A 16,183-nucleotide genomic window follows, 5' to 3' on the forward strand; every position below is an offset into this window, starting at 1 on the left:
TTGTACTAGTCTACACTTCCACCAGTAATGGAGAAGAGTTCCTTTTTCCCCATAGCCCTGCCAGTATTTGTTATTGATTTCTTCATAATAGCCAATATTTATGAATTGAGATGGATTCTCAATGCTGTTTAAATTTGCATCTCTCAAATGACCAGTGATGTTGAACATTATTTCAGGTATTTATTTGTTGTTTTTCATTTGAAAAGTCTCTATTTCATTTCAGATGCCCATTTTTTAAAATTTGAGGGTCTCATTTTTTTGGCTAATTTATATACTTTAAATTTTAACCATTTATGTGAGGAAGAGAAACAAAAGATTCTTCGCACTCTGGGTTGTGTTTACCCACTTGATGGTTTCTCTTGCTGTGCAAAAGCATTTTAATAAGAGATCCCAGTTGTTGATTCTTTCTGATAGTTCCTGTGTGATAAAAATCTTTGCCTACACCTATGTCTTCAAGGGTTCTCTTTTCTTTTCCAACATATTTAGTGTTTCTGTTTTACTATTTAGATCCATTTTGATTTTAGTTTAGTGCATGATGATAGGTATGGAGCTGTGTTTAGTCATCCAGAAAGAAGAAAGTAATAGAAAATTCCAGCAATAAGAAATGAACAAAAGGTATGAACTGAAGAAACTTAAGTGCCTGCTTTTGGCCTGTTGGCTAGATAAGTAGAACTATCTGCATTATTGATACAGCATGAGGTTTTTATATTTACCTAAAAATGTCTCTTTTTGGTATTGACAAATATGGTTTTTTTTTCTCAATACATCTTTAAAGGCTTTTAGTTGTTTCATTTGTGGTCCAGTTGAGTTGTTTTTTCTTTTTGAGACAGGGTTTCACTATCCAATTCAGGCTGGCCTTGAGCTCACTTTGTAGCTCAAGCTGGTCTCGAACTTGCAATTATTCTCCTACCTCAGCCTCCAGAGTGCTGGGATTACACGAGTGTACCACCACACCCAACTTCATTTTTAAGTTACAATAAAAGTTTGCAACTTAATATTTTCAAAAAAGTCAAAAAACTGAAAATATCTGTTTTTTTGTACTGTGGATCACACTTACAACCTTGCACTTACCAGGTAGGTGCTTGAGCCATTGAGCTAAATCCTCAGCCTTTGGTTCAAAATTTAATGCACAGAATATCAACCAAGTTAGTTGTACCTGTAATCCCAGTACTTGACATGATGAAGGAGGATCACAAGTCTTGCCTGCCTGGGGAATTTGGTAAGACTTTGTCTCAAAATAAAAGCAATAAAATAAGGAATCTGGAGAAGATGGCAGGGCAGTGACCAGACACAAAGTAACGTTTGGAGATTCAGAATCCAGATACTAGAAAACAACAACAGGAAGAGAAAAGTAGGAAGATGGATCCCTGGGAGCTAGGAAGGATCTGAAGGGAAAATTGGAGCCCATGGAGAGTATGAAGTGATGGACTCCAGTGAGGATGAAGGAGAGGGCACTATGCACTTTCTCCTCAACTCCTGGCTCAGGTGGGAGAAAGCACGATGGAGTCCAGGGACACAGCACAGCGACCCTGGGGAGATGAACTAAGGGAGCAGCACTGGCTGCTGGGTTCTCTGACCCAGTGGGAAAGTGGTTACCATACAAGGGCTACCAACAGTGCAGAAGGAAACACTGATTACAGGCTATTCTAGATCAGTAGCCATCTCTGGTCCAGTGACAGCAAAGCCTCAAAGTCCTTAATGGTTGTGACATGTGCTGCAGCGCTTGGTGGCAAGATGGCATCACTGAGGCTGCAGGTGCTAGGGTTTACCTCTAGATGTCCCCCAAAAGCCTCAAGCAATCCCCAGGTGGGGCTTTTTCAGAGGTGGCTGGATCTAGAGTGTGATGCTGGGATCAATTCATGATTTAATGCTAAGCCCCAGGGTACTAGGGCTAAAGGTGTGAGTGCTACCTACCCTGGGTATTTTGGATAAGATACAAGGAGGAAGAGAACTGTCGCCAAATCTTGTTTTGCTTTTTCCTGCCATGAACTGTTTCTTTGTGATGCCCTTCTGCCTTTGAGCCAGCTGACTATGGACTGAAATGGAGCTGAATAAATCTTTCTCCCTTTAACTTTGGACATCCAGTATTTTGTCTCAGCATTGAGATAATAACTAAGACAGAAGGCCTTTTCATTTGATCTGCATAATAAGCAAGTATTGCGGATTGAGGCTATAGCTCAGTGAGTGGCATAAACACCTGCCTGGCAAGCATGAGGTCATGAGTTTGATCCCCAGTACCAAAAAAAGAAAAAAGCAAGTATTGATATTTCATGTATATGAGAGTAAAAAAACTTGTTCAGGGACAAAACAGGTACTGAGCAGCTTAGCTAGGACTAAAGTTAATTATGTTATTACAAGAAGAACAAAAATAGTGAGCCTGTGATATGTACAGTTAGAACTTTTATTTCAAAACAAAGAATCACAGTAACATTCATAGTAGAAAATCCATGTGGAAATATTTACAATTCGTTGGTCCAGAAGTGGGAACCACTCCAACCTGCATAACCCCCAAATGACTGCAGAGGCAGAAGAAGTACAGCTTGAGGAAAGTGGCCTTTTGCAACCAAGCCTCTCTCCCTAGCTACAGTGTTTATCCAAAGGCCCAGGAACAGTGGGAGTGGTGGGAACCAAGAACCAAAACCCCACTATCTGCCCAGAGGATCTGAAATGTGTGAGCACCAAGAAGGGGAAGGAGCCAGAATAACCTGTGAGCAGGAGGAGAGGGGTGAGAGGGTTGAGGGATAAGAGGACTGTGGAGACGTGGTGGCCCGTGGCAGCAGTCAACCCCACTGTCCCTTGGCTATCTAAAACCCTCCACTGGAAGCCAGTCTTCATTTGCTTCTTGTTCCCCTGAAAGTTTACCACCTCCTCTCCCCGCAGCCCCCCAGAGCCACCTGGCTGGCCCCAAGCTCTCCTCTTTCCTTGCCCCTCCACCTCAGCCTGTGGAGGCAGAGAGGTGGCTCTCCTTCCCTTCCCTCTACAGGAAAGGAGAGCAGGTGAGTCTGAATCAGAAGGGACAGATTGTAACACATTCTACCCAAATGGTGGCAACAGCAACACAGGAAGCAAGTGGGCTGTGAACTACTGCCACCTGACCAAAGCAATGGTGTACACACTCCCAGTCTCCAGTGTCATTTACTCCCACTGTCAACTGTGTCCACTGGAGGATTCGGGCCCCTGAGGGCACCTAATGGGTGTCACAGTAACAAGGTAGTAGTGGGCCCTGATGTTGTAGCAGACGTGGACCAGCAATCCCTAACCCTGCAGTGATAGCACACTTAAAGCACAGAGTAACTGTTCAGGAAAAATCCTTCTCCAGAGCTGAGGTCAAAAATTCCAAATTATCTTTGAGGATATGCCTCTGAATTCCATTAAAGTTACAAGTTACAATCAGGATCAAAAGATAAAATATCAGCAAGTTGGAGAAACACCAAAGCTCTACTGAGTATTTTTGGTTCTCAAGGGAAGGCTCCCTGAGGGGGTGTGGAATGAGGTCTACACAAGTGAGTCTGCTGTGGGGGAGGATGGCTTTCCACAAACAACCTCCCTTCTCTGGACTCCACCTGAAATCAAAACCCATCAGTGCCTTTAATTATACAGCCCATCTTAGTAACACTGCCAAATATCAAGTAATACTATATATAAACTATAATCTTAAAGCAAAATTCCAAAAGAAATCAGTAGTTTTTCTACATAGGTGAGGCAGGGCCTCACAGCAAGTAAGACCGGCGCATTCGTGATGAACCACGGAGACTGGATGATAGCACAGATCTATTTTATTTAGGAAGTGCAGGCGCTCATATACTCGGTGTGAGTGACGTATAGGGGAGGCGCAAAGCTCGGGGGCGTGGAGAAGGAGGACTCCGGCGCTGATCCAGGGACAGGCTCAATCCTGCAATGGCGAGACCTTTTAAGGACACAGTTTTCTCATGTCCGGTGCTCAGCTATCGCGGAGAGCCATATCTCAGGACCGTCGCCCACACATAGGCACATGACTTCCCTGAAATGCAATGTAAGGAGTCTCCTGTGAGCCTCAGAAACTGCTGGGAGCCAGGGGCCCACCCTGAGGGCCCCTAAATCCTCTCTTCTTGCACCTTAACCACTCTATCAAACCTGCTTTGCCTGTAACCTTTCTTAAACACGTATGTCTCACCTCCATTTCTTTGTCTTTACTATTTGATAAATTTGTCACTTAAAATGAATATTTAGCAATAAAACTAAGTACCAATGCAATAAAATAAATACAATGCCAGTGACTTTGAGAACTATGAGGTGAGGAGTCCGTGCAGATCTCTTCCTTGCACTGGATCAGAACCGGGCTCAGGGTAGAAGAGGGGCCGGGTGGCCCAGAGTGAGGTGTGCTCAACCAGCCACTCCCACAGGGAAGGTCCAAGAAGTGAAACGCTCAAGAAGCCTGGGCACTGGCAGAGGCAAGGGCTTGCCGAGGGTGACACAGGCATGGAAGCAGCACTGAAGTGGTCAGTCCTGAGTTCCTTGGGTGAGGGCCCCCAAGGGGGGGGGGGTGTCGGTCACTGTCCATGGTCTTGTCAGAGGTGCCTAGACAACCATGGCCAGCTCCTTCCCTGGATGCAGGCTGTTCGGCTCCAGGCCTGGGCTCTCCCCAGATCACCTGACCCAAGCACACCCTTTAAAGACCTATGTGATATTCTCAAAAGTCTTCTCTTAGGTTTTAGTCTTGGGGACTCTGAACAAGATAAACAGCAAGAAGATAATAAGGAAGATAATAAAGATGATAAAAATGTAAGTTCCTAAGTAGCTCTAGTTAAGAGGGGAAGGTTGATACTAATTATGAAACACTGGTCCTTGGCAAATCCAACCTCCCTCATATCTGAGTTTCCAGGAGGCCTCAGGGTATAACCAACCCTTATCCTGCTTCCTGGTGGTAAGGTTACAGACACAGGCTACCAAGGTCAACATCTCCAGGACACTTTCTTTTTTGTTTTTTTAATTTAAAAGAGAAACAAAATAAAACAACAGAATAATGAAAGCAATGCAGGACTTCAAATCAAGATAATAGGAAGTCAGTAATGGCTACCATAATATCTCCTTCTTCAAAATGGCTGTCCATACCATCAAACATACCTGGGAGTTTGAGTTCAGTCTGGGCCACAAAGTGAGTTCAAGTGCAGACTGCACTGCATAGTAAGACTTTGTTTCAAAAAGACCAAAAACAAAACAACAACAAACCCTCTTTTTGTCTGAGCTATACTTACCTTACAAGCTGCAGCTGGTATTGGACTGCTAAGGCAAATTGAGATTCATTATTCTCTAATTATGAAAACAAGCTGGGCCTGCATTTCCCGTCCTTGAATATAATGTCTAAGTTTTTAAAATTTTCTTTACAGTGTGGATTTGTGTTGTGTTGTAGTCAGAGTTTGCAAGGAGAACAAGACAATACAAGACACATAATTTATAGTATTATTGGTCACTCGAAGAATTACACACAAGAAGTGCAGGAAATTTGTCCACATTAAAACCCAAAGAATCCAGTTGAAGGCCTAGATTCCATGGCAATGTCCTACATGAGTCCAGCCAAAGACCTAGAGACCATGATAAAGACCCCCATGCATCCAAATGGAGGCCTAGAGCCCATAATAATATCTCATGCAAGTCTGTTTCATGAACCTGCACTGGGAAGGCCCAAAGGTCAGCAGCAGAAGATAAAAAGTCTATGCCAGTGGGATGAAGGATCTCTACCAGCAGGCTGAGGGTTCGGCACTGGAGACAAGTGATGTTCAAAGTAAGGACCAGGAAAAAAAAGGGTGCTCTCCTGAAAACTACTACAATCATCCTCAGCAACAATGATGTCCCAAGATCCTCTGATGATGTGAACAGCAGAGTTCCTATCAGGAAGCCAGTGTGACAAGCTTCTCCTGGAGATTGAACATCACACATCTTCCCCTCTGGAGGCAGGAAGTGGTGCTCAAAGTAAGGACTGGAGCTCACCCAAAGTGAACCACAGCCTTTCTCAGCAACAGCAAGGTCCTGAGCTCATCTGATGAGAACACCCAAGTTCATAAAAGGAAAGAAGTGTGACAAGCTCCTCCAGGAAAACCCACGGCAACAGGAGAACCAACAAAACCACAGGGAACCAACAAAACTACAGAAAACCTGAAACACAACACTTCCTCTCCAGTTCTCCTTTTTATCTCAGCAACAGTCCTCAGGTGGGCCATCCACACTCTGCATCACACCGATTCAGTTCAGCTGGTATTTCTAGCTGACTACCAGTTATCAATCCACCACAGGGGTATAATGATACAGCTAATGTGAAGAACTAGTGTTCAATCCCCCGTGCTGCCCCAAACAATCAAACCAAAAAAATAACATACACCCCAAAGAAAAAAAAATACAAAATTTCAAGGAGGTACAAACCTAATTTGCGGCATTTCATTTTGTATCTTTTTTGGTCACTGAGTATTCTGGCACAATAGAGAAGCAAAAGCACAAAATGAATAGGTTTATTAGGTTGAGGACATAGAAAGGAGCACACAACCCATGGCAGCTGGGCTGTCTCCTTCAACCAGGTACAGAGGCAGAGAGGTATATAACCTCTGATTGAAGTGGCGCCTGGGGTGGATATTGATGATGTGTGAGGACCCCACTAGAATTCTCTGTGCATGCAAACAGGAAGGGGAGTTCCAGGGGAGGCCTGAGGAACAAGCATTCCCACTTTGGCCTTCCGCCGTGTTAAACCACCTCCGTAACTGTACAGTACTTTACTCAAGGGCAAAACTCTTTCAGTCGCAGGATCATGAGATTATAAACTACTGGGAGGTAGGGGGACAAGCAGACAATAACAAAGTTACTGGCGCCTCCCTCTGGGACACTCTTGCTTCATGTCTTCTCCCAAGGTGAGCTGCAAGTTACTTTCAATATTCTCCTTGTTATTTGATTATAGTTTAGTTTCAAAACTTTGATTTGTTTTGATTTCCAGCTTGATTACTGTGGTTTTGAACCCAAGGACTTAAGGTGGAGTGGGCTGGATTGGCTGAGCCCTAAGTGTGCACAAAGCCTAGGGCGGGTGCACAGCTGACTTCCATCCCCACCCCTATCCAAAGGGCCAGGCGAGGCTAACTCTGTTTTGAATACTACCACTGTTCAGCAAGCCTGATGTCTATAGGGGAAGAAGCCGACCAGGATTCCAAACTGAAAAGTAACAGCTGCAGACTGAGGCAGTAAAGCTGGGCGGCTGTTGGTAAAATATTTCCAATGGGGACAAAGGCCTTGGGCCAGGAAGTGAGTTCCAGGAAGGGTGCAGAGAAGCAGGCATTGGAATGAGCCCCTGGTGTGAGGGTCACCTGATCCCTGGAGATGTCCCACCCACCAGTTCCATAGGGAAAATGATCTTGGAGAATTTGAAAAGCTTAAGCATCTGTGAAATGACTTCAAGGCAAAGGACCAGACACCTCCTGGTACAGCACAGCTTCTTAAGGAGCAAGTTATCAAAAGGCACAGAAGCTCACAGATGAGGAAAAAGTGAGCCAAGGTGCTCTCTCCCAGCTGCGGGGCAGTCTGTGCAGGTGAAGGGAACCCTCACTGTGGATCTGACTGGGAAGGCTTGAGTGGACCTCCTGCTTGGCCAGCTGAGGGCTGGGCTTCTTCCCCTGCCAGCTAGATACCACCTCTGTGACACAGCAACCACTGTAGTGCTGGCACGAGGACAAGGCCTCATATCAGTCACCCAGAGCCCTGTAGGAAGTTGCCTGAGCCATGCAACTTCTGTGACCCTGCTCAGCACAAAAAGAGCTACACAAGTCACTATAAGCCCCTCCAGTCACTAACATCTGTATGTTGAGTTACATACATCAATTAGCCACCTTTTCTACCCGGCATCGAGTCTTTCCCAATGCTTGGTTCCCTGGAATTCCACACCTGGCCCTCCATCCGTAAAAAATGGCCTTTTAGTTACTCAGATTCTACTTCCTTTGAGTTAGGGAGGTGCTGGGGTATGTCCTGGGCTCTTTTCATTTTATAACAGGTTCTCACTAAGTCAGTAAACTGCTCAGGCTGGGGTCCAGTGATTGCAGCCTTCCTGCCACAGCCTCCTAGAGTGCTAGGATTACAGGTTTGCACCACCATATGCAGCTCAGACTCTATCTTTTAGAGGAGAGGGTTTAGGGGAGCCCTTAGGAATCTGCTACACTCATCTCTCTGAAGGATAATTGCATGAATGCTCAGTATTGAAGGGTAATACTGTGCCCCAAAAAGGAGACTCCAGGAATCTTAGGTTCCACAGTATCAGAGCCATTTTCCTGAAGCTTCCAGCCTGGAGCTCACCACTTAGTTATTTCCTCAAATGGAGGAATGTTGTATGGATGCATTTAGTCAGAATTAACTATTAGAACAGCAATGGGCAGAAAGTGGGGTGTAGCTCAGCATACAGCGCTGGTGGAAAAACAGAGATAAGGCCTTGGATTCTGTCCCCAATGCAGAGAAAAGCAGCCCCATCCTGTATGACCAGAATTGTCCTCCTCCACCCAGGATCTGAACTGCATCCCTGGCACTTCAAAACAGGGTCTCTCTAAACTGACAGATTGCTGGGTGTGGTGGCACACACCTAGAACACCAGGACTCAGAGGCTGAGGCCAACCTGGGCTACATAGTACATTCAAGATCACCCTGAACTACTTGACCCCATCTCAAGAAATAAATTTTTAAAAATCTGGCAGGTAACCTGGTGTGGACTTGAGCTTGCTTCAATACTATGCAAGTTCTAGTTATAAAAAGTGGGCATTGAGAATGGAGTGGTCCACTGTTCCATTTACTTGGTGCTGTCTGTGACCTACTATGAAACACAAAGCTCCAACTCCCTGACAGGTGTCTTTAGATAATCGGATTGTGTAGACTGAAACACTGGAAAATAAGGGAAATGACTACATAAACTCACCGAGGTATCATGTGTCTTACTCTACTATAAGAGGCCAGGGTGTAATGGTGGTGCCAGATACAGGGCTCAGTGGCACATATCTGTGATTACAGCTACATGGGAGATTGTGGCAGGATCTCAAGCTCAAGCCCAAGTTTGGCAGCTCATTGATAATATGTCACAAAATAAATGGCTGGGCATGTAGTTCAGTGACAGAGTAAATGCCAAGAACAAGAGCCTAGGTTTGACCTTCAGTATCACCAAAGAAAAAAAAGAGCAGCTGGGGGCGTGACTCACTGCTGGAGCATGCAAAGCACAGTGCAGGGCTGTGCGTGGTGACATTCACCCATAACCCAGCTGCTCAGCAGACAGGATGATGTTGGAGTCCAGGATGGAAGACAGCTATATATAATTATTTGACCAGACAAGGTGATGCACATGACTGTGATCCTAGCATTTTTGGAGGCCAAGTCAGGAGTTCAAGGCTAGCCTAAACTACATACTGAGATCCTGTCTCAAAAAAAGAAAAAAAGCCCAAAGACAAAGCACAATTATTTGGCCAAATTTTTACTCATTGAACCACCAGGTGAAACTAAGCATAGACAAAAACTTTCTTATTCATTTGCACTTAAAAAAGCCAAACAGTCATACCAGATTCATCAGGATGCAGCTGTGATGTGTGTAAGACATCTTTCTACAAATATAAGTCAACACAGTGGGGGTCACAACAAACCCACAGCCCAGAGTATTGGGCTGGAGGGGAACAGGGCAGCGCACTGTAACTTAACCCTTCACCTGAAGAACTGACATTGAAAACAAGTATTTCTAGCCCAGTGTAATGGCACACAAGAGGATCCCTAGCATTTTGGAAGGCTGAGGCAGAAGGATCCCAAATTGAAGCCCACAGCAAGACTTTGTTTCAGAAGAGGGTGGGGCAGGAATGCATCTCAATATGAAGGTCTTGGATTCACTCCCAGTTTCACACACAAGGGTGGAATTTACCAGGTCTTTTTGCAGTTCAGGTATGGATCCCAGGACCTCAAGCACGACAGGCAAGCACCCTACCCAGGTCCCAAAAGGGATGTGTGCAGTTTTAACAAGCAAAGCCCTGCATTCCCAGAAAACAGCAATGACACTTCATCACAGCTTTTTGTCCCCCTTGAGTTGGGTTCCCCATCCAGACATCCGACAGTGCTGTACCCAGACACCACCTCCCTGCAACACACAAGGTCACTGAAGGCTCCTCCTTCAGACTCCAGTGCTGCCCACATCCCAGTGTTGTCACCAAAGTTACAATGAGAAACAGTACCACCCTAAAACAGCAAAACCCTGCAGGAAGGAAAGGAGTGTCCACCTTCCTAGATCTTCAAGCAGCAAGTTCCTGGCATAATTTAGGAAAAGATCCAGGGCCTAGGAGTGGTACAGTACTCCTGGCTGTCCCCGACTGCTTCCAGCATGGCCTCCAAGTTGCTGGTGGGGAAATTCTGTGGGAAAGGCAGGCAGGGCTGCAGGGACTCCTCTCCGAAGCTGGGGAATGGGCTGTTCCAGGCTTGGGGGCACCAGCTCTGCGTGTTCCAGGTCTCCGTGTTCCAAGAGTGGTTGCCCCAGGACTGGCTGCCCCAGGTCTGGCTGCTCCAGGCTGAGTTGTTCCAGGTCTGGTTGCCCCACATGGGAAGGTTTCCAGATGTGTTCACCAGGCAGCTCTGGGCATAGTTGGAGCAGACACCTGGGTACTCTGCTGGGGCTGGAACCTTCTGGAAGAGAATAGGTTAGCAGCTGCTGAGTCACCCCAGCAGGCTGGGACTTGCTATGAGCTATGCAGGAAGAGGCCTAGGAGCTGCTCAAAGTGTGCCAAGGAGGCAGTGACCTTTGGGATGTGACTGAGACCCTCCCTGAAGAAAAGCAGGCTTTGCGCGCTCCACCCCACAGGAAGTTCTCCAGAGCTGTGAGGGGGAACCTGGGGGAACTGGGATGACCAGTAAATTGAAGGTGAGTGCAAGCCACTGGAGGAGAAGCTGGAGGATAAATCTAAGATACTCTGCACACACTTAAAGAGCAATGTTCTCCAAAGGTCGGGGAATGAGCGCAAAGTGTTAAAACCATGCAGAGGGGCCTTGAGGTTCATTGCTTTTCTAAACAATGATTCCTTCCTTTCTTTATAGCAGAGTAGTATTTCACTGTGCATGAATAAGCAGAAGAGGACAATAAAGGATAGTGAGGGAGAAAGATCTTTTTTCAAAAATGAATGTAAAGGGTATATAGGTGGAAGGGAGAGGTGCAGGGCAGAGGTAGGGAAAGGAAAGAGAATTAGCTGTGGTGCATACACATCCTGATTCCCCTTGGTGAATGCAGTCCTGGTGTATTGCAAATGAGTGTTGATGGAAATAAAAATGTTGTTTGTTTTGGGTTGCTTGAGACTCAGTCCCACTATGTACATCAGCCTGGTCTAGAACTTGAATCCCTCCCATTGCTGGGATGCTCAATTTAAAACTTAAAAAAAAAAACAAGGAAACTATAAAAAAAAATAAATAAAGAGAGGACAAACAGTGAGTTCACTCACAGGGCAAAGGGAAGGAAGTTAGAGCTGGGTGCTATTCTATGCTTTAGAGAAGACAAAACCAACTAAAAGCCCACAGAAGGAAAGACAGCACGTGTGTACAGTCACCTCAGGTGCACCAGAACCGTTCTGCAGCCCAGTGCTTTTCTGCCATTTCTTGCATTTCATTCTCTGATTTTGGAACCAGGTCTTAATCTGCAGCAGAAAGTGGTAAGAATTAGAAAATACAATGCAGGGGGCTGGGAATTTAGCTCAGCGGCATAAGCGCCTGCCTTGCAAGCAGGCAGTAGTGAGTTCCATCCCTGGTACCGATAAAAAGGAAAAAGACAAAAAAAACCCAACAACAACAAAAAAAGAAAATACAATGCAGATGTGCTCGGCATCAGAGGATGCTGTAAATTTCCCTTCCTAACAACTCAGGAATTAAAGTGTAAATCAGAGTTCCATGAAAGTATTTCTTTTTTTTTTTTTTTTTGTCTTTTTCGTTTTTATCGGTACCAGAGATCGAACTCACGACTGCCTGCTTGCAAGGCAGGCGCTTATGCCACTGAGCTAAATCCCCAGCCCCTCATGAAAGTATTTCTAAGCCTTTTAGTCAGTAAATCCAACCAGCTACACTGAGCAACATGACACACTCCTGTAGGATGCTGAGGCACAGGGATCACTTGTATAAAACAAGGTGGGAATGGTGGCACATGCTTGTAATCCCAGCATTTGTGGGACAGATGGCTGTGAGTTTGAGACTAGCATCAGCTACACAGTGAGTTGAAGGTCCACGTGAACTGGATAGCAGACCCTGCCTCACAAAGCAAAATAATCAAACAAACTGAAAAAACCCCACAGGGTGGGGAGACATAGCTTATTAGCCTGTGTTGCACCCTGGGCTCCAACCTAACCACTGCACAAAATGGTTTATGCAGATGAGTTGTTTGTAATAACATCCCCCCCAACAAGAATATATTGTGGCACTGGAAATTTAAAAAACATAAAATATTTGTCAAATATGCAACTGGAATTCAGTAATGTGTCGCAAAAATTTAAAAGCTATACACTCATAGGACAAAGAGTTTTAGTTTGTTTTTGAGACAAGGTCTCACCACTTAAGTAGCCCAAACTGGCTTTAAATGCATGATGATCCTCCTGCCTCAGCCTCTTGAGTGCTGGGATTTTACAGGCCAGGCATGCATCACCACAACTGGCAAGATCTTTTGAAGACAGACAAATCCATTTTTAATAAGTGAACATTTGAATAAAAAGTAAAGGATTTAAAAAGGAGGAGTGCGAAAGAAGACTGAAAAGGGAAGAGCCAGGCATGGTTGCACCTATAATCCCACAATTAGGGACTGAGGAAGATCACAAGTTCAAGACCAGCCCTGGCCTTAGCAAGACCCTGTCTCAAAATAAAACTGAAGGGGCTGAGGATTTAGCTCAGCAGCATAAGCACCTGCCTTGCAAGCAGCAGTCGTGAGTTCGATCCTTGGTGCCGATAAAAATGGAAAAAAAAAATAAAAAATAAAAGTGAAGATGGGCATGGTGTGCTAACCCCAGAACTCAGGAGACTAGCAAGACTACATGGCGAGTAGTCAACAAACAACTGTAAAGGCGTTGAAAAGTACACACAGAGCTGCATTCAGGGAGGTTAGCCAGCTCTCTGCAAATCTTTTTAGTTTCCGTCCTACAACCACAAAGGGCCCACCTGCTTGCAGCTGAGGTTCAGGAGGCTGGATAGCTCCTGTATGTGCTGCAGGTTGAGGTACTGCTGCCTCTGGAAGCGGTCTCTGAGCACACATAGCTGCATCTTCGAAAGGACGGTGTAGGGCTTCAGCTTCCTACCTGCGACCTTCCCCTCCTCCTTCCTGCCCAAGGCCTCCAGGGAGCTGGGTAGGGTGGCACAGGGGATGGAGGAGTCGGGGGTCTCCTGGGTGAGCAGATTCCCAGAGGAAGTGATGGGAGAGGCTGCTGGGGACAAGAAAGCAACACTTGACTCCAGAACTATAGTTTTCAAATACTGAAATTTTAAATGTATATTTTTCAAATCACTTTCATACAACTTACAACCTTAGACCCAGGTAATGAATCCCATCTTAATTCCCTCTCATTTTGATACAAGGTCTAGATAATTTACTAAGTTGCCCAGGCTCTCAGCAAACTTGTGACCCTCCTGCTTCAGCCTTCCAGAATGCTGGGATTTCAGGCTTGCATGACCATAGCTGGGTCGCTTTTTTTCCCTCTCATGGTTTTTTTGAGAGCTCTCCCTAGGCAGGCTGACTTTGAAACCATAATGTTGCCCAAACAGGGCTGGAACACAAAATGATCCTCCTGCATCAGCCTCCCACTGGGATTAAAGGGGTGCACCACCATGCCTGGGTTTTCCTTTTCTTTTCTTTTCGGGTGCTGATGATTGAACTCATAACCTCACACTTGCCATTGCCAGGTAAGGGCTTGTGCCACTGAGATAGATCCTCAGCCCCTTTTTGGTCTTTTTTAGACAGGGTCTTACTATACAGTTCAGGCTGGCATTGGCTCACTTTGTAGCCCAGGCTGGTCTAGAACTTGTAACTTCCTTGCCTCAGCCTCCTGAATGCTGGGATTATAGGAGTGTGAGTGACATCACATGTGGCCTGCTGCTTTTTTTTCTTATCCTATACTGAGCACTGCCAACTGCTATACAATAATAAATGTTGTACTTTTAGGTGTTTTTTTTTTGGTACTGGGACTCGAACTCAGGATCTTGTGCTTGTCAGGCAGGCATTTATGCCGCTGAGCTATTATGCCAATAATAAATGTTTTAACAATCTTCATTTCACAAGCATTTCAGGGGCTGGGGATTTAGCTCAGCGGCATAAGCGCCTGCTTTGCAAGCAGGCAGTCGTGAGTTCGATCCCTGGTACCGATAAAAAGGAAAAAGACAAAAAAAAAAAAAAAAAAAAAAAAAAGAAGAAGAAGAAACACAAGCATTTCATTTTATTTTCTGGTTCCAGGAATGGAACCCAGATCTCAAGCAGGCCAGGCACGTAGTGCCCTCTCTGCACCCCCTACACTCAGTAGCTCAGTGTCTGCTGGGATGCTCGGAGTGCCATTCTCCACATTCAACTCCAGTTACACCCTGTGCTCATCAACTGAAACACAAGCACCAATACAGCAAAAAGCCACCATCTTCTCTTGCTGCTTATTTTTGTTTATTTTGGTACCACAAAATGGAACTCAGCACCTTGCACTTGCCAGGCAGGCATTGTGAGTCTCCTGTTTCTTGCCGGTAGCTCTAAAAATGAAAGTCAGCTAAATGCTAGAAACAGGGCACAGTAAATGAAATAGACAAGCCTCGTGGCACAGGCCTGTGAGCCTAACACACTCTGTCTGTGAGGCTGAGACAGAAGAATCACAAGTTCTAGGCTGTGAAACTTAAGGACTGACCAAACAAAAATTCAAGATGTAGCTCAGTGCCCATCACCACAAACCAGAATAAAACAAAACCCAATGCTGAGTCAGAAGTAGCTGAGCCAGGATCTGATCCAGTGCCTGGCTAGAAAGCTAGTGATCCGCACTGCTCTGGGTTCTTGTGGAGGTCAGGCTGCCTGGTTTCTTGTCAAGTTACTGCCCAAAACCCAGCACTTTGTTTGCAACACTTGACATCATAGAACAGTAACCCAAAGTTTAGAAAAACAGGCTAACAGAATACACAGTGGTCAAGGCTGAGCATGGTGGTGCATAGCTATAATCCCAGCACGCAGGAGGCTAAGGCAGGAGGCTCACCATGAGTTCAAGACCAGCCTGAGCTATAAAGGGACTTGAAGCCCAGCCTGAACTGCACAGTGAATCACCATGTCAAAAAACAAAACAAGTGTCCCAGCGATATAGTTCAGTGGCACAAGCGCCTGCCTGGCAAGCCCAAGGTCCCGAGTTCAGTTCCAGATAACTAAAAACCCCCAACAAACAACTATATGTGTATAATGGTCCAATACAACAGGCATTGTTCCGTTAACCTTCCTTTCCCACAAGTTTTACAGATACGACCGTCAAAACTTTTTAATACCGCGCGTTGCTCCCATTTAGCGCACTGGGCACGAGTTGCATGGCCAAAATGGGTCTCGAACGCGCGCTGTAGCCCCTTTCCGCCCGCAGGGCGGTGCAGACTCGGGCAGTTGTCACCACCAAGTCGGGCGGCACTGACTTGGGAGCACCGCGGGGAGCTTAGGACCTGCGTCCCGCGTCCTCCGTCACCGCAACACGCGCGCCTGCGCGGCGCTTCCAGCCGCCCGGCGGGCTCAGCCGTCTCCGCAGCCCCGGAGCTGGGCCCGGGCAGGGCGGCGCCAGCCAGCACACCGGGACGCGGGGCGTCCGCCTTCCCTCGGGAGCCGGCTGCGCGGCGCGGTTTCCTTACCAGACTCGGCCAGCGGCTGCTCGGCCTCAGGCGGCTGCAGGGCGCCGCAGGTCTCTGCAGGCCTGGGAACCTCAGGCGTCGGCGAGGGGTCCCCGGAACCCGCGGCTTCCGAGCAGGACAGGCTTGGGGGGCAGTCCGGGGCCACACTCATGGTGTCCACGAGGGAAACAAACGAACTGAGTTTGAGAGCGGTTGAGAGACTAAGGCTCTCCTTAAGACTTATGCCTCAGTGGGAGAGCTGAGAATAAGAGGAAGATTTCCACACGGGTCAGCCCGGCCCGCCCGGCCTGCGAGTTTCTAAGGTGGGCCCGGGAGACCCGCCCTCCGCCGCCCACACCCCCTACGCCCCCCAGGC

At 46.5% G+C, this 16,183-nt stretch overlaps 1 protein-coding gene across 1 annotated transcript; it reads right to left on the reverse strand.

Annotated features, from left to right (window-relative positions):
- Nucleotides 1–9,441: 9,441 nt before the first annotated feature.
- On the reverse strand, nucleotides 9,442–13,522 carry LOC100732942 (homeobox protein NANOG). Its single transcript, XM_063238174.1, has 3 exons — nucleotides 13,144–13,522; nucleotides 11,556–11,642; nucleotides 9,442–10,644 (listed from the first exon to the last, which is right to left on the reverse strand). Exons 1-3 carry the CDS (start codon nucleotides 13,243–13,245, stop codon nucleotides 10,282–10,284), a joined length of 552 nt encoding a protein of 183 aa, XP_063094244.1. The 5' UTR covers nucleotides 13,246–13,522; the 3' UTR covers nucleotides 9,442–10,281.
- Nucleotides 13,523–16,183: the final 2,661 nt, after the last annotated feature.

This window comes from Cavia porcellus, unplaced genomic scaffold, assembly GCF_034190915.1.
Source record: "Cavia porcellus strain 051 isolate PalLab524CR breed Dunkin Hartley unplaced genomic scaffold, mCavPor4.1 scaffold_27, whole genome shotgun sequence".
NCBI lineage: Eukaryota > Metazoa > Chordata > Mammalia > Rodentia > Caviidae > Cavia > Cavia porcellus.

Coding starts and splice junctions, on each gene's coding strand:
- LOC100732942 (XM_063238174.1), bottom strand. CDS start 13,245: ATGCAGCTATGTGTGCTCAGAGACCGCTTCCAGAGGCAGCAGTACCTC. Junction 11,643..13,143: donor TGAACCTCAGCTGCAAGCAG/GTGGGCCCTTTG, acceptor TTTCTGCTGCAG/ATTAAGACCTGGTTCCAAAA. Junction 10,645..11,555: donor ACGGTTCTGGTGCACCTGAG/GTGACTGTACAC, acceptor ATTCTCTTCCAG/AAGGTTCCAGCCCCAGCAGA.